The 19,583-nt window shown below is 35.9% G+C and overlaps 1 protein-coding gene across 1 annotated transcript in view; it reads left to right on the top strand.

Moving 5' to 3' along the window:
* Positions 1 to 674: 674 nt before the first annotated feature.
* LOC138305047 (uncharacterized) overlaps positions 675 to 19,583 on the top strand; it is a 106,138-nt gene continuing 87,229 nt past the window's right edge. Inside the window, exon 1 of the mRNA XM_069245454.1 lies at positions 675 to 1,469. Within this exon, the coding sequence (XP_069101555.1) occupies positions 1,324 to 1,469 (146 nt within the window). The 5' untranslated portion in view covers positions 675 to 1,323. The remainder of the gene's footprint in view (positions 1,470 to 19,583) is intronic.

Raw genomic sequence — 19,583 nt, 5'->3', positions numbered from 1 at the left:
AGTGCCAACCAAATATTGATAAAATATTGTTCATTTGCTACTCCAACACTTGATATTCTATTGAAGGAATTGAACATGACGTGAAAGCTGAACGATAAATTCTTCATGTTTATAAATTGATATTCTGAACGAGATATTGACACGAAAACCGATCCAGTAAAGATCATATAGTTTATTATGAGTGCAGTAAATGTGAAAATTTTATACTGTTGCGCAGTCAGGTGACTATGGACCAACCTTCCCACCCCTATCAGGTGCAATACACCAGCTGAGCTTTACCATTCGTCAGTGAAAGTGTAGGAGGGGTGTGTTATCTGTCACCAAGGACAGGGGGGAAGGGTGGAGACACTGTATTTGGGTAAAATAATGCAGAACCATTTATTCAGTCCAAGAAGGTGAAATATTCATCAGTTATGTTAAAAGGTTGGGTTTTAAGCTATGAACTGTCAAACCATCCGATAGTCAGTTGAAGCTAGCTCTAGCTGAGAGCTGTTTATTTTACATTGAAGCAATCATTGGTGCAAGTCTTAACTGTTTACATAATTACAGATCAATATTGAGAGGAAGGGCCTCGCCTTTGGAGAGATAGATACAATGGTTTTGTGATGCTCTTCGCGTCATCATACAGTTAGGTAGTAGTACTACTGTAGATTGTTATCAATCTCCTGATCTTGGTAATGCACGGAGACTGAAGCCAGTTTTAATCAATGGATAAGCCGTACTTCCCTATGTGGCGGTGACAATGGTACGTTCCATAATGGGTATATCATTGGAGTAGTAGGTTCTACTTGAGCGTGTAGAGAGAAAGGTGCCACCAAAAGTCCAGTTAGATACAGTTTATACATATAGCGTTTAGTTATTCATGAGCATGTGTGATTTGACACAGAAGAGTTCTTACCCAGAACTGACAGACTGCCATTCTATGGATATCTCACTGTAGCCAGCATTGCTGTCACAAATCACAGAGTTTTGGTGACTCCAGAGTCTTCATAACCTGGTTTTCAATTACTCTCGTTCAACGTGAATTAATCAGATGAGTTTTACCGCGGATAACCCTTGATGGCTTCCTCTTTGTTAAAGAAATTGGAAATATTCAACTTTATGGTTTGAAATATTCATTATTTTGTTTGGTGAGAATTTAATTATAACAATATTATTGGAATGTGCTGTAACCAAGTTGTGGTAATGATGACTTTTGTTCATTAGTGTTACAGTCTCGCATCCTTGGCGTGTTGACGTGGTGACTATACACATTGTTCGTGATAAAGTCAATTTCTGTAATTTAATTGGAAAGTTCCAAATCAAATTACACCAGAATTTTCAATGTTTGGAAAAATGCATTCTTTGATAGTGTGTGCAGCGTGCGTTTTGTTATTCATGTCACAGTGGCATGTTTGTGAATTAAAACGACAGCACGGAAGAGGTCGCAAAGAAAAACTGCCAAGAAAGTTGGATATCAATGAAAATGTGTAAGTATTCATCTCTTATATACCGTATTTGACTTAAACAATTGAAAAAATAAGGGGATGCTTAATAGAATCAAATTCGGACTAGCCTTTCATAAAATCATTGCACAAAGTTATAAATAATTTTGCAGCAGAAATTAAATATAGAAACATACTGTTTTCATATGTTTTCAGTCTGCATTTAATTTGAAGTAAGTGGAATTGAGGTTTTAAAAGTGGTGCGGAGCACTTATAGGGATTGGGGCTTTTATTGGGTCGAATATGGTACATTTTTGTAATTGTACTTCTGTTTTGGTATATGTCTGCTATTCATTGATATGCTGACCGGGTTAGCATGTATCCTGAAATATAGTGTATAATTTTTCAAATTTGAGCATTTATGATTCAACATGCCCATAAGAAGCTATGTCTTAAAAAAAAAAAGTTATGATTTTGACTCAGAGGTGAAAGTGCAATCAATTAATGGCTTCATGCACCACAGCAGATTTATAGACTTTCAATCAATTAAAGCCCTTAGTCACTCAGAGGATATGTATAGCTAGATTCATGAGTCTTATACGCATAAAGGTAATACTGTCAATGTGGCTATTTTACATATTTTCTCTAAGTCAATTTTCAAACTGTTTGTAGAGAACCATATTTTCTGTGTATCTGATAGAACATATTGTATGAAAATTTGCATTTCTTGATATGTGTATATTTTCCCAGAAATTAAATGAAAAGAAAAAAGCGAATTTTTTCATGGATTTTAGTTCTGTGGTCACTACAGAGGATGTTAATAGATATATTTTAGTTCTGTGGTCACTATATAGGATGTTTATAGATATATTTTATAGTTCTGTGGTCACTACAGAGAATGTTTATAGACATATTTTAGTCCTGTGGTCACTACAGAGGATGTTTATAGGTAGATTGTAGTCCTGTGGTCACTACAGAGGATGTTTATAGGTAGATTTTAGTTCTGTGGTCACTACAGAGGATGTTTATAGATATATTTTAGTCCTGTGGTCACTACAGAGGATGTTTATAGGTAGATTGTAGTCCTGTGGTCACTACAGAAGATGTTTATATATAGATTTTAGTCCTGTGGTCACTACAGAGGATGTTTATAGGTAGATTTTAGTTCTGTGGTCACTACAGAGGATGTTTATAGATAGATTTTAGTTCTGTGGTCACTACAGAGGATGTTTATAGATATATTTTAGTCATCTGGTCACTACAGAGGATGTTTATAGATATATTTTAGTCATCTGGTCACTACAGAGGATGTTTATAGATAGATATTATTGTTCTGTGGTCACTACAGAGGATGTTTATAGATAGATTTTATTGTTCTGTGGTCACTACAGAGGATGTTTATAGATATATTTTAGTCCTGTGGTCACTACAGAGGATGTTTATAGGTAGATTTTAGTCCTGTGGTCACTACAGAGGATGTTTATATATAGATTTTAGTCCTGTGGTCACTACAGAGGATGTTTATAGATATATTTTAGTTCTGTGGTCACTACAGAGGATGTTTATAGACATATTTTAGTCATCTGGTCACTACAGAGGATGTTTATAGATAGATTTTAGTCATGTGGTCACTACAGAGGATGTTTATAGGTAAATTTTAGTTCTGTGGTCACTACAGAGGATGTTTATAGATATATTTTAGTCATCTGGTCACTACAGAGGATGTTTATAGATAGATATTATTGTTCTGTGGTCACTACAGAGGATGTTTATAGATAGATTTTAGTTCTGTGGTCACTACAGAGGATGTTTATAGATATATATTATAGTCCTGTGGTCACTACAGAGGATGTTTATAGATATATTTTATAGTTCTGTGGTCACTACAGAGAATGTTTATAGACATATTTTAGTCATCTGGTCACTACAGAGGATGTTTATATATAGATTTTAGTCATCTGGTCACTACAGAGGATGTTTATAGGTAAATTTTAGTTCTGTGGTCACTATATAGGATGTTTATAGATATATTTTAGTCATCTGGTCACTACAGAGGATGTTTAAAGGCAGGTTTTAGTTCTGTGGTCACTATATAGGATGTTTATAGATATATTTTAGTTCTGTGGTCACTACAGAGGATGTTTATAGATATATTTTAGTTCTGTGCCCACTACAGAGGATGTTTATGTATAGATTTTAGTCCTGTGGCCACTACAGAGTATGTTTATATATAGATTTTAGTCCTGTGGCCACTACAGAGGATGTTTATAGATAGATTTTAGTCCTGTGCCCACTACAGAGGATGTTTATAGGTAGATTTTAGTCCTGTGGTCACTACAGAGGATGTTTATAGATAGATTTTAGTTCTGTGGTCACTACAGAGGATGTTTATAGATAGATTTTAGTCCTGTGGCCACTACAGAGGATGTTTATATATAGATTTTAGTCCTGTGGCCACTACAGATGATGTTTATAGATATATTTTTAGTTCTGTGCCCATTACAGAGGATGTTTATGTATAGATTTTAGTCCTGTGGCCACTACAGAGTATGTTTATATATAGATTTTAGTCCTGTGGCCACTACAGAGGATGTTTATAGATAGATATTAGTTCTGTGGTCACTACAGAGGATTTTTAGCTCACCTGGCCCGAAGGGCCGGTGAGCTTTTGCCATGGCGTGGCGTCCGTCGTCCGGCGTCCGTCGTCTGTCCGTCGTCCGTCCATCAACATTTCCTTTAAATCGCTACTTGTCATAAAGTACTGCATGGATTTTAACAAAATTTGGTCAAAAACTTACTTAGGGGAAGGGGATAAGATTTTGCATAAATGGTGACCCTGACCCCCCTGGGGCAGGAGGGGCGGGGCCAAATAGGGGTAATAGAGGTAAATCCTATAAATCGCTACTTGTCCTAGAGTTCTGCATGGATTGCAACCAAATTTGGCCAGAAACTTCCTTAGGGGAAGGGGATCAGATTTTGCATAAATGGTGACCCTGACCCTCCTGGGGCAGGAGGGGCGGGGCCAAATAGGGGTAATAGAGGTAAATCCTATAAATCGCTACTGTCCTAGAGTTCTGCATGGATTGCAACCAAATTTGGCCTGAAACTTTCTTAGGGGAAGGGGATCAAATTTTGCATAAATGGTGACCCTGACCACCCTTGGGCAGGAGGGGCGGGGCCCAATAGGGGTAATAGAGGTAAACCCTATAAATCGCTACTTGTCCTAGAGTTCTGCATGGATTGCAACCAAATTTGGCCAAAAACTATCTTAGGGGAAGGGGATCAGATTTTGCATAAATGGTGACCCTGACCACCCTGGGGCAGGAGGGGCGGGCCCATTAGGGGTAATAGAGGTAAATCCTATAAATCGCTACTTGTCCTAGAGTTCTGCATGGATTGCAACCAAATTTGGCCAGAAACATCCTTGGGGGAAGGGGAACAACAGAACTTGTATAAATTTTGACTCTGACCCCCCGGGGGCAGGAGGGGCGGGGCCCAATAGGGGAAATAAAGGACAATCCTATAAATCGCTACTTGTCCTTGAGTTCTGGATGGATTGTAACCAAATTTGGCCAGAAACATCCTTGGGGGAAAGGGAACAGAACTTGTATAAATTTTGGCTCTGACCCCCCGGGGGTAGGAGGGGCAGGCCCAATAGGGGAAATAGAGGTAAATCCTATAAATTGCTACCTGTCCTAGAGTTCTGCATTGATTGTAACCAAATTTGGCCAGAAACATCCTTGAGGTTAACAGAATTCGTATGAATTTTGGCAGGAAGTCTGCCTATGACAACTTTGTACAACCAAGAAGGTTGTTCAGTCTTATTTAAATTAATGTATTATTGAAATGGAATTTTGTTGAAATTAAACAAAGAATTTAATATACACAAGACAACTCCTTGCAAAGAAGGAATCTGAAAATACAAACAAACAGGAAATCTGCCTACACAAGCACAGCTCCTTGTAAGTCTGAAAATACAAAAATACAGACAATATTTTGCAGATAGCACATCATTCCACACACTAACAACATCATGCACTGCAACAGGAAACCATTCCTCATTTTGACACCCGAATCTGTCCACACATAGAAAACCTCCTCCAAACAAAAAGCTTCTTTATATACCCCTGTACCTCATCCCTTCCTATACAACAGAAGTATATGCCCCTGGACACAGACAACCACTGGTGGATTCTGGCCGGTCTGTCTGTGGGAGTCAGTCCCGAGGTGTTGATATGTAGTGGGAGACTACATAGGAGTAAAGTATGAGGTGACAGGGATATGTGTTTGGAAATGATTAACGGTGTGATACATCAATATATTTCCTGCTACATGGTATGTGAAATTCCAATTGTCATGTATTGATTTAGGCAAACCTTCTAATAACTTTAGCAACTGTTTGGTCGATAATGGTGATGAAAAATTTGGGGTAAAAAAAATGTCGGTGGTAGACTATGCACTTGGTGTATTTGGTGATGGCTAAAAGTGATATTGTTGGCAGTGTTCTCGGTGTATATTTGGAGAGGTATAAAATAACACTAGCAGTCAGATCATGGCCAATAATGGCCACTTGTTCAGCTTAAATATTAGCTTGGCAGTTATCGTGTTTATACTTCTCATACTGCCATAACAAACTGCCCATACAGTAATGGTCATTTTAGTTGACTATGCTAATATATATCCATCATTCATATCAACTGACAGAACGTCAATAAAACGTTTTGTGTTACTGAACACGCAGTTAAACCTGAATTCATCAGTGTTACATTCACAGTAACAAAAGTGTTCTCAAAGCAATTTGGAAACAGTGAAAAATTTGTCAGTATTTCGCTTTAAAAGTTGATTTCAATCAGTTCTGAAAAAGACATAAGAATCAGTGTATGCCAAAAACATAGGACCGAAGGCAATGTCTGGCAAAAATTGCTTTGGTCCAGCACTTTGATTGAGTACACAGAACCAAATGTCTGGCACCTGTGTTGGTGTTTTGTTGAAGTCTGATGGTTATCCTATAATAGAAATGATGATTATGAGAACTTCTGATTATCTGAAGAAGTAAGTGGATGGCATCAACAGTTTGACAGTTTTTTTTCTTTGTTGTTTTAATTTTGGTCTGACATGTAATTTCATTTGGTCCTTTATCAGAGTGGTAACATAGAAGATGGTTGCCAAAAGGTTTTATTTCATGGTTATCAAATCATTTGTATTATGTTTGAAAATAAAATTTGAAATAATACAAAAGTATGACATCAGCATTTGAAGTAAGCGTTAAGTAAGTGTAGAGGGATCCTGATTAAAGTTGCAGCTACACTATAAAGCAACAATTTCACCTTGGTACCGATTAATTGTTGAATGATGTTCCTTGTTCATTTACTTCAAACAAGTAGAGTTGATGCAATTATAAATCTGTTTCAAAGATTATGAAATAAAATTGTTAATTATACAACGGGAAACAATTAATGCTGACTGACCAATGAAACAGTTGGGAACCCTTTGTTATTGTCATCTCTATCTTAATTGATTTAGAATGTGTTTATAATCACCAATTAAGTTTACATTTTAGCTCTAGTAAAGCCTGTCTTAGCGACGACCTCTGTATAAAGGTCACCTGTATAATAAGAACAGTTTTAAGGATCACAAATGGCCACCACACATCATAACACATAATGTGTGTAAAGACCACTTTGCCCTGGTCCAATATGTGATCTTTATAAACAGGTTTCACTGTATTTCATAATTGAAGTTTATATTTATCTATACATAAAACAAAAGTGAAATGCATATAGATATATATATATACAATACTGGTATATCACACAAGTCTTCAATCTTTTCTTCTGTAGCGGAATTGGACTTGATCGATCATCAGTGACCAGGTAGCTCAGTTTGTAGAGCACTCAGCTAGTGTTCGGAGGGTCCTGGGTTCGAATTCTTGTCTGACCGCTACATTTTCTCCTCTCTGTTACAATTCAATAGTCTTTGATGTATTTTACAGGCAGATTATGAGATAAAACGTATTTGTCTTCATTGCTTCTGATTGTGATTAGATTTCACTGCTGAAATGACATGTGAGAGATGCCGCACAGGATACACATGTAATAGATAAGAATCTAAGTCGAGGTCTAATTAGAAGACAATGAAGATAATAAACACTTGTATAGGAAATGTAATATTAGGTCTGTCATTGATAATGATTATAAACACCCGAGTGAAGCAGATCAATACTTAACACAAACATGCAACGGAAGCTGAAATGTACCTCGTAGGAGTATTAATGGTACCCAATTTATCTGGACATGTAGGTGACTCAGCACAAATGGTCACGACTTCCAGAGGCCAGATACAAAGCAATGGTCACAACTTCCAGAGGCTAAATACTGAGCAATGGACACAATTTCCGTAGGCCAAATAAAGAGCAATGGTCACAACTTCCAGAGGCCAAACACTGAGCAATGGACAGAACTTAAAAGGCCAAATACAGAGCAATGGACACAACTTGAAGGGTTAAATACAGAGCAATGGTAATGACTTCCAGAGGCCAAATACAGAGCAATGGTTATGACTTCCAGAGGCCAAATACAGAGCAATGGTTATGACTTCCAGATGCCAAATACAGAGCAATGGTTATGACTTCCAGAGGCTAAATACTGAGCAATGGTCACAACTTCCAGAGGCTAAATACACAGCAGTGGAAACAACTTAAAAGGCTAAATATAGAGCAATGGTCACGGCTTCAGGAGGCTAAATACTGAGCAATGGTCATGACTTCCAGAGGCAAGATACAGAGCAAATTAGATATATATGGCCCAAATCCATAGGCTAAATATGGAGCAATGGACACATCTTCCAAAGCCTAAATACTGAGCAGTGCACACCCTTAGAAACGCTAATTCAATAAAGAGCAATGGACAAACTTCAACAGCTAAATATAGAGCTATAGTTACATGACTACAATAGTTAAATGAAGAGCTATGGACATGACTTCAAGGGCTAAATATAGAGCTATGGACATGACTTCCATAGGTTAAATACAGTGCAAAGGACATACTTCTAAAGGGTAATTATAATTAGATATAGAGCAAAGAACATGACTTTGACGGCTAAATATAGAGAAATGATTATGAACATGACTTTCAATGACAAAATTAATACAGGCCAATGGACATAACTAACCTACAAAGGTCTAATGTGGAACGATGTACAGGACTTCATGGACAGACTTTGGAGAAATAGATTTGGTCATACTGGTACATGTATTACCCATTTGGAATAAAGGTCAAAACCTCCATTTATAGTCACAGGCTACATAAAGTACTTCTACGAATGCTGGTGTGGAAAGTTATGTAAGGCAAACATGATTTTCTGTATCGTATCTCCATGGTAACAGTTACTCAGTTGAATGTTGGAAAAGATAATCACACAAATTATGTAATACATAGGGAAATTTTATCACATTTCTCCCAGTTAACTGCATTTATGAAAAACAATGAAAATCATTTAAGAAGGAAATTTATACTATAAATTTTGAATTCCGCATTTGACTACAAATTACTTTCAGATTGATCTCATATAACTGTAGAGAAAATTGTTATGAAAATTAAATAAGAGGAAATTTTCATGCAGTGTGCATATGCTTTGTATAGGTTCCAGATCATGAGGATTTTTACAAAATTTTATGAGAGGGAAAGTGTCATTTTATGAGAGCAAAACTTGTCATCCCGATGGAGTAACTGGTGTGATAAATGACTTGATGTCCAGAACTAACTGGACAATGGCTGTGAAGAATTATTGACCCAGCAGATGACCATGGATGGTCATTAATTATGTATAATGCTGTCTGACCGGTTATTATTGCTATATGGACATTAACAGTGTTCTAGTGATGGTCACTAGTAAATCGCCATAGAGATAATCAATATGAGATACTTTATAAAACACTCATATATCCTCTGATCTGGGGACGCAGATCAATTTAACATGAGTGTCCGGTCATGACTTCAGTTTATGACATTTTAGACATTAGATATCAACTAAGCCGAAGCTTCCCTTGGATGTTTTTGCCTTTCATATCGAGCTGGCTGTGCATTAAGATAATGATATTTTGGACAATTTCCAATTATTTTAATGTTATTCCCCATTTTAATGTAATGGTTTTCTTCCATGTTAAAATGTCTGGTATTGTCCTTGAATATTCCTTTAAAAACTCCTATGATCCAAAAAGGAATCTGACATTGTGGTCCTTATATACCCTATCATTGTTTAACAGACAGACTGAAGTACCTTGCATCAGTAACAGTTTAACTGGTTCTGCTTATTAAACTTTGACCAAATAAGGGCAAATTTTTCTCTAGAGGGTTTTCTTTTTTTCCTTTTTTTTCATTTGGATTTCGATGTAAAATTCTGCCAATGAACAAAAATGAATTATTAATTTTTATATCAATGTTATTTAAATGGATCCTGACCCGTCCTCCTCTACATGTCTTATGAGAAGCAGGGAATACGACCGGATTCACCAGTTGCATTCATCAGATCATGTCAGGATCAATGTCTTCGGATAAAACTGGGATCCCAGTCATTTTACCTATTCTATTAATTTTATATAGCATTTCTAATTGGTGCATTGCTAAAATCAATTTTTTGAGTTGAACCATAAATTGTTCCATTTTCTTTCATATTTTTAACTTTCCTTTTGTTTATTGGGTAAAATACATGATGTGTGCGGTATTGATTACTGAAGTGTTGCACTGAAATCCTTTACAAATTAATGGCTGTGATTCTGAGATATCTGAAAATGTGGTTCTATAAGGCAGAAGTAAAGCAGAACCATATACTTGTACAGACTAAATGCATAAATCAAAGTGGGAAATGAAATTTAATTAGTACATGTTAGAAAGCCATGATGTGGCACTAATCCCCTATACCGTTTCACGCCCGGCCGTGACCTCCGCCGTCAACCTCCACCGTCATCTAGACAGACCTGTGGAAGGCATGCTCTGAGTGTTCAACCGTATTTTAGAATCAAATTCTGTGTTGAAAAAAAAAATTTAAAATTTGTGTTCAAAATACCTCATCTGCTGCCTCTGGATGCTGATTTAGATACCTTGCGTTTTAAACCTAATTATGTAGAAATGGACATTGTCAAATAATTGCAGGCTATTGAAATTCAACTGCCAGATATTCCAGTGGCAATTAATTGGCCACTCAACTTCCACTGTAGTATGGATACTCAGCTGCCAGTTATTAAAAATGCATTTTCAGTGCCATGCAACAGATACATGCAATTGGCACTAAGATAGCCACTTAGCTGTCAGGTACTAGAAGTGGCACTAGGTACCACATGCCATATATCCCATATTTTCCAGAGTATAAGCCACTACTTTTTCCCCTGGAAATTGCGAGTCTGCCTATATTTATGTGTGACATATAATTTTATGTGGACAAAAACTAAAATCAGGCAAGTGTTTTGAACAAAAAAAGTCATGAATTACATTTGAAAGTCTTAGGTTGACATTAATTAATATATAATATGTATCATGATTATCTTCTATTGTAAATATTCAGTTCAGGTGAATAACAAAAGAAAGAACAATGATTAACAAAGACTTAATTAGCAGAGAACAATATAAAGAACCCCAATGATTAAGGTGTTGCTCAAGTAGTTCTTCCCAGCCCACATACACACAGACAGAAAAAGAATGTAAAGTATAAGAAAATTAAGGATAATGATTTAGGCCCTGTGTTTGTGAGACAGTCTGAAGCCAATCATCATCTCGACTCAAAAAGAAAACAATTAAATGCTACATGTAGCTGACGCTCCGGCTCCACATCTAATTTGCATCTTTCTGTCTAGGACCCAGGGGATATTCTTAATGAGACAGATTGTTGTTTCAAAGAGACAATGTTGATGACTAATCAATACCATATATGACTAAATGGCAGAACAAGTCTTACTTCCCATCCAAGGTGACTTAGTCCTTCCTTTACCTTGCCACCCTGTCATCTATGCCATATATGGCAAAATGGCAGACAAAGTCTAATTTCCCCCTTTCCCAGGTTTGTGATACTGATATATATGTTCTTCATTTCTTTTACAATTCTTATAACACTGGGAGATAGGGTTTTAAGGTAAATTTGTATATGTATTCTTTAATTTATTTCTTTTACAATTCTTATAACACTGCGAGCTGTCAAAGCAAACAAAGCGACTAAGCCTCAAGGTTTTAGGGCGTCAAGGCTCCATGGGTCACCGAGTACAATTGATTAAGTCAACTTAACTCAAGTGTTGTATTGATTTTACACGCTTTGCTTTAATGATCTTTACCAAGACGAAATTGAATCTAAGACCGTTTGACAAGACGCTGTCACCTAGAGGTATCAATAAAAACAATTGATAATTAAAGTCATTTATCTTTTCTGTTGAGTATTCTAGGTCCTGCTGGAATGATAACAATACAATCAACTGAAAGGAAGCTAATGACTGAAAGCTCAGTCAGATCAATTTAAGATATCTGGGTTTTTTCACAATAAATATTTCATGCATGGTGTTGTGACTTCTGCCTGCAAGTTGTAAACTTCCCTTTGTAAGCTAATTTTAAAATATCAAAAGGTTTTTTTGGACCTTATATTCAGGGCCAATCCTGGACCTTGATAATTAAAGGGTAATCATGGTAGCTAGTTGAAATAAATGACCTTAAACTTTTGTGGTCACTTGGATCAAACATAGGTCAAATGAATTAAAAATTAAAAACAAGCCCAGTTTTTGACCTCACATAGGTCCACATCCTTTGGCCTTGTAAAAACAATCATATGACCTTAGAAAGGCTTATATCCTATGACCTTGAAGGAACAGTCATTTGACCTTTAACCTCTTTCTGGGACCTTTAATAAACAGTCATTTGATGTTAGAAAGGAAATTATCTTGTGACCTTGAAGGAATAGTCATTTGACCTTTGACCACATTCTATGACCTTGAAAGAACAGTCATTTGACCTTAGGAAGCCCCTCTGATATAATGACCTATTTGGGTTAGATGAAGGAGGCAATGGGCCTATAGATTCTCTCTTTGAGAAATATTTATGTATTCTGCCTAACTGTGTAATGGGTTGATCACCGTCACCCAACATTCTGTAATGTCTGCAATTTTCTCGACAGATTATAACACTGGGCCCATCTCTGCCCATCACTCGGCGGTCGCCAGGCCTGGATGTCCCCGGTGGTTGTTAGGTCGCACCTGATCAATGTGTAAATTGAGAGCCTTCTCACTTTGTATGGGACAGCCTTGTCCAGCGTTTAAGTAGACAATGATGGAGCCACCAGACTAGTTTTATTACCAATGTGTGTGCTGTAGACAAGGTGCTGTTTAGTCCAGCGATTTTATCATCATTTTGGGGTTTTGACCAGTAGCTTACCAAGAAGAAATCCAATCCAATTCTTTTAATGAATGACCTTGACCTTTTTTTGGATGACGTCAGATGTGTTGGAACCTCTCTATATATCAAACTGAAATGCTCCCAAAGTCCCCTTGACCTATATTACTCTAAACAAAGCACATTATCCTGTAATTGCTGTGTATCATCTTTGCATGACATTCTCTCATCTGTAACACAAAGTTGACATGATGTTACTATACTGTACAAGACATTTCATAGATTTAATAGAACCATTTTGACACCAGAGATAATGGCCTAAAAACCAAATTCCATGCTCTATTGGATTCAATTATAGTCAATAACCAGGGTTCAAAGGTCAAAATTTTAACAATTATGCCTGAAATCAAATAAAGTAACACAAATATACCAGGTAGATTGTAAATCTCAGAACCCATTGATAATTTCAGATTACGCTGTAATGTCAAAATCAAAAGATGTGTAGATTGCAATGACTTATATATATAAATGTGTCACAAATGTTTCCCTCATTAATTCTGAGTGGTTAAGAAGCCCAGATATAATACCACAAGCCCTCCACGTCCGATTGAAATTGAAAGTCGTGTTCAAATACCATGTGGGGCACTTGCCACTGGTACTGATCGGAGATTGGTGGTTTTTCTCTCTGTTCTCGAGATTTCCTCCATCTTCTAAACCTGGCACATCAAACCAAACAAGCCAATTATCAACTCATATTTGTGAAGTCTTAATTTCATAATATCTGATTTACATTTAATATAATACATTTACAGGGAATAACCTAATATCTGTGTTGAGTGTTGTTCATGGAGCATTGAATGTTTGCTCTTCAGGAGCTCCTGGTTCTCTTTGTACCTTTGCAGAAGACCATGTAAAGTCTATATTTGTTATCATATGACAGGTTATTTTTGAGGGAAAGATATTTTTGCAATTTATAGTGCTTTGCTAAGATTGTGGATATTTTATCTACAAAATGAAATGGTTGAATCATATATACACTTAAGGCCAGGTTGCAAACATTTTTAAACAGCTAACATTTCATTTTTTCCATTTTAATATATTCAAAATAAGCTGCTATATAGTGTTATTTTGGTACAGATTATCATTGTAATGGCTGCTAAAGGTTGATGACTTGTTTATTAAAGGTAATGATGCTGTTAAAGAATTCCTGTGTAAACGTTTTTAAAAATAAATGACTTTGTTCCATTTTGGTTGTCACAGAAATTAAATCCATGCAAGAATTAAGTTTTCCTTTTTGATTATCCCAAAGGCAAAATACATGCAAGAAAACTTCTGCATGAATAACAAAATAAGCATAGAAGATAATGACAAACATATTCTGAACGGAAGCTCAATGACAAAAGGGCTATCATATTGGCTTTAATTGATCCGCTTTAGGACCATTGGGTAGTGACCTTGACCTACTTCTATGTTTTCATGTGTCAATGTGACCTGTATTTTGCCATTTCAAATTCTGATATAAAAGATACTGAAGTTTGAATTATCAAAAAAGAGTCGTATAAATAGAATCTTTCCGATTAAATCTTCTTTTCCTGAGCTTGATGATAATAACAACATGCTCTGAAGCCGGTTCTGAGAGCTCCAGGGCTATAGATATATGTAATTTAAATGTCAGCCAGGTTTTATTTTAATCACGGAGCACTGGTTAGCTGAATTAAAATTGACACAGCAATCCTGCTGTGTCTCTATACATGTATTGATACTAGATATGCCCAGAGCTATTGGGAATCCTTGTGTTCGCTGCTCACTGTCACAGAAACGCACAAAATGGTACCCGCAATCTACAATTATAATTACTGCCAACATTTCACAGAATCCTCAAAATTGCATTTCTCTTTATTCAGTTATTTTTATTTCTTTATATTTCTATTCACTTTCTTTCATTTATCTGAATATTTATGGCTGTATTGGATCCCTTTGTTAATCACCTCATCCATTATGAAGTTCCAATTACAGTCACACCTTGATGATTCGAACTTTGATGTATCAAATTTTTCGCTGTATTGAACTTTTTGTCTGGTCCCTAATTTATTCACTATATAACATTACTAACGAACCCATGTATGAATCGAAGTTTTATGAATTGAAGTTCTCGACGTATCGAACTTTTTTCATGGACCATTTGTTATAGAATCATAGGTAACTGACACTCGATGATTCGATTAAAATTTTACCTGTACAGATCAGGTGTTCGCCGATACCCCGCGGCATGCTGTCACACCTAGCTGTCTCGCGACAGCATTTCGCCGGACAATAGGGATTATGACAGCTTGTGTTCCTAGCATTTAATTATCATCAAGATAATTAATATCACTAATCAGTTTGTTTTTATGTCTGTTAAAAGGACTTTAACCTTTCTCATTCTATAATGACCATGTCTGTTAATAGGACTTTAACCTTTCTCATCCTATAATGACCATGTCTGTAGGACTTTAACCTTTCTCATCCTATAATGACCATGTCTGTTAATAGGACTTTAACCTTTCTCATCCTATAATGACCATGTCTGTTAATAGGACTTTAACCTTTCTCATCCTATAATGACCATGTCTGTTAAAAGGACTTTAACCTTTCTCATCTCCTATAATGACCATGTCTGTTAAAAGGACTTTAACCTTTCTCATCCTATAATGACCATGTCTGTTAATAGGACTTTAACCTTTCTCATCCTATAATGACCATGTCTGTTAAAAGGACTTTAACCTTTCTCATCCTATAATGACCATGTCTGTTAATAGGACTTTAACCTTTCTCATCCTATAATGACCATGTCTGTTAAAAGGACTTTAACCTTTCTCATCCTATAATGACCATGTCTGTTAATAGGACTTTAACCTTTCTCATCCTATAATGACCATGTCTGTTAATAGGACTTTAACCTTTCTCATCCTATAATGACCATGTCTGTTAAAGGACTTTAACCTTTCTCATCCTATAATGACCATGTCTGTTAATAGGACTTTAACCTTTCTCATCCTATAATGACCATGTCTGTTAATAGGACTTTAACCTTCTCATCTATAATGACTTCTGTAAAACCTTTCTCATCCTATAATGACCATGTCTGTTAAAAGGACTTTAACCTTTCTCATCCTATAATGACCATGTCTGTTAAAGGACTTTAACCTTTCTCATCCTATAATGACCATGTCTGTTAATAGGACTTTAACCTTTCTCATCCTATAATGACCATGTCTGTTAATAGGACTTTAACCTTTCTCATCCTATAATGACCATGTCTGTTAATAAGGACTTTAACCTTTCTCATCCTATAATGACCATGTCTGTTAATAGGACTTTAACCTTTCTCATCCTATAATGACCATGTCTGTTAATAGGACTTTAACCTTTCTCATCCTATAATGACCATGTCTGTTAAAAGGACTTTAACCTTTCTCATCCTATAATGACCATGTCTGTTAAAAGGACTTTAACCTTTCTCATCCTATAATGACCATGTCTGTTAAAAGGACTTTAACCTTTCTCATCCTATAATGACCATGTCTGTTAATAGGACTTTAACCTTTCTCATCCTATAATGACCATGTCTGTTAATAGGACTTTAACCTTTCTCATCCTATAATGACCATGTCTGTTAATAGGACTTTAACCTTTCTCATCCTATAATGACCATGTCTGTAGGACTTTAACCTTTCTCATCCTATAATGACCATGTCTGTTAAAAGGACTTTAACCTTTCTCATCCTATAATGACCATGTCTGTTAAAAGGACTTTAACCTTTCTCATCCTATAATGACCATGTCTGTTAATAGGACTTTAACCTTTCTCATCCTATAATGACCATGTCTGTTAATAGGACTTTGTAACCTTTCTCATCCTATAATGACCATGTCTGTTAATAGGACTTTAACCTTTCTCATCCTATAATGACCATGTCTGTTAATAGGACTTTAACCTTTCTCATCCTATAATGACCATGTCTGTTAATAGGACTTTAACCTTTCTCATCCTATAATGACCATGTCTGTTATAGGACTTAACCTTTTCATCCTATAATGACCATGTCTGTTAATAGGACTTTAACCTTTCTCATCCTATAATGACCATGTCTGTTAATAGGACTTTAACCTTTCTCATCCTATAATGACCATGTCTGTTAAAAGGACTTTAACCTTTCTCATCCTATAATGACCATGTCTGTTAATAGGACTTTAACCTTTCTCATCCTATAATGACCATGTCTGTTAATAGGACTTTAACCTTTCTCATCCTATAATGACCATGTCTGTTAATAGGACTTTAACCTTTCTCATCCTATAATGACCATGTCTGTTAATAGGACTTTAACCTTTCTCATCCTATAATGACCATGTCTGTTAATAGGACTTTAACCTTTCTCATCCTATAATGACCATGTCTGTTAAAGGACTTTAACCTTTCTCATCCTATAATGACCATGTCTGTTAAAAGGACTTTAACCTTTCTCATCCTATAATGACCATGTCTGTTAAAGGACTTTAACCTTTCTCATCCTATAATGACCATGTCTGTTAAAACTTTAACCTTTCTCATCTATAATGGACCATGTCTGTTAACTTTAACCTTTCTCATCCTATAATGACCATGTCTCTGTTAAAAGGACTTTAACCTTTCTCATCCTATAATGACCATGTCTGTTAAAAGGACTTTAACCTTTCTCATCCTATAATGACCATGTCTGTTAATAGGACTTTAACCTTTCTCATCCTATAATGACCATGTCTGTTAAAAGGACTTTAACCTTTCTCATCCTATAATGACCATGTCTGTTAAGGACCATCCTATAATGACCATGTCTGTTAAAAGGACTTTAACCTTTCTCATCCTATAATGACCATGTCTGTTATTTAACCTTTCTCATCCTATAATGACCATGTCTGTTAATAGGACTTTAACCTTTCTCATCCTATAATGACCATGTCTAAAAGGACTTTAACCTTTCTCATCCTATAATGACCATGTCTGTTAAAAGGACTTTAACCTTTCTCATCCTATAATGACCATGTCTGTTAAAAGGACTTTAACCTTTCTCATCCTATAATGACCATGTCTGTTAATAGGACTTTAACCTTTCTCATCATCCTAAATGACCATGTCTGTTAATAGGACTTTAACCTTTCTCATCCTATAATGACCATGTCTGTTAATAGGACTTTAACCTTTCTCATCCTATAATGACCATGTCTGTTAATAGGACTTTAACCTTTCTCATCCTATAATGACCATGTCTGTAGGACTTTAACCTTTCTCATCCTATAATGACCATGTCTGTTAATAGGACTTTAACCTTTCTCATCCTATAATGACCATGTCTGTTAAAAGGACTTTAACCTTTCTCATCCTATAATGACCATGTCTGTTAAAAGGACTTTAACCTTTCTCAATGACCTATAATGACCATGTCTGTTAAAGGACTTTAACCTTTCTCATCCTATAATGACCATGTCTGTTAAAAGGACTTTAACCTTTCTCATCCTATAATGACCATGTCTGTTAAAAGGACTTTAACCTTTCTCATCCTATAATGACCATGTCTGTTAAAAGGACTTTAACCTTTCTCATCCTATAATGACCATGTCTGTTAAAAGGACTTTAACCTTTCTCATCCTATAATGACCATGTCTGTTAATAGGACTTTAACCTTTCTCATCCTATAATGACCATGTCTGTTAATAGGACTTTAACCTTTCTCATCCTATAATGACCATGTCTGTTAAAAGGACTTTAACCTTTCTCATCCTATAATGACCATGTCTGTTAAAAGGACTTTAACCTTTCTCATCCTATAATGACCATGTCTGTTAAAAGGACTTTAACCTTTCTCATCCTATAATGACCATGTCTGTTAAAAGGACTTTAACCTTTCTCATCCTATAATGACCATGTCTGTTAAAAGGACTTTAACCTTTCTCATCCTATAATGACCATGTCTGTTAAAAGGACTTTAACCTTTCTCATCCTATAATGACCATGTCTGTTAAAAGGACTTTAACCTTTCTCATCCTATAATGACCATGTCTGTTAAAAGGACTTTAACCTTTCTCATCCTATAATGACCATGTCTGTTAAAGGACTTTAACCTTTCTCATCCTATAATGACCATGTCTGTTAAAAGGACTTTAACCTTTCTCATCCTATAATGACCATGTCTGTTAATAGGACTTTAACCTTTCTCATCCTATAATGACCATGTCTGTTAATAGGACTTTAACCTTTCTCATCCTATAATGACCATGTCTGTTAAAAGGACTTTAACCTTTCTCATCCTATAATGACCATGTCTGTTAAAAGAAAAGGACTTTAACCTTTCTCATCCTATAATGACCATGTCTGTTAAAAGGACTTTAACCTTTCTCATCCTATAATGACCATGTCTGTTAATAGGACTTTAACCTTTCTCATCCTATAATGACCATGTCTGTTAATAGGACTTTAACCTTTCTCATCCTATAATGACCATGTCTGTTAAAATAGGACTTTAACCTTTCTCATCCTATAATGACCATGTCTGTTAAAAGGACTTTAACCTTTCTCATCCTATAATGACCATGTCTGTTAAAAGGACTTTAACCTTTCTCATCCTATAATGACCATGTCTGTTAAAAGGACTTTAACCTTTCTCATCCTATAATGACCATGTCTGTTAAAAGGACTTTAACCTTTCTCATCCTATAATGACCATGTCTGTTAAAAGGACTTTAACCTTTCTCATCCTATAATGACCATGTCTGTTAA

This window comes from Argopecten irradians, chromosome 12, assembly GCF_041381155.1.
Source record: "Argopecten irradians isolate NY chromosome 12, Ai_NY, whole genome shotgun sequence".
Classification (NCBI taxonomy): Eukaryota; Metazoa; Mollusca; class Bivalvia; order Pectinida; family Pectinidae; genus Argopecten; species Argopecten irradians.
This window is presented reverse-complemented; position numbering and strand designations above follow the sequence as displayed.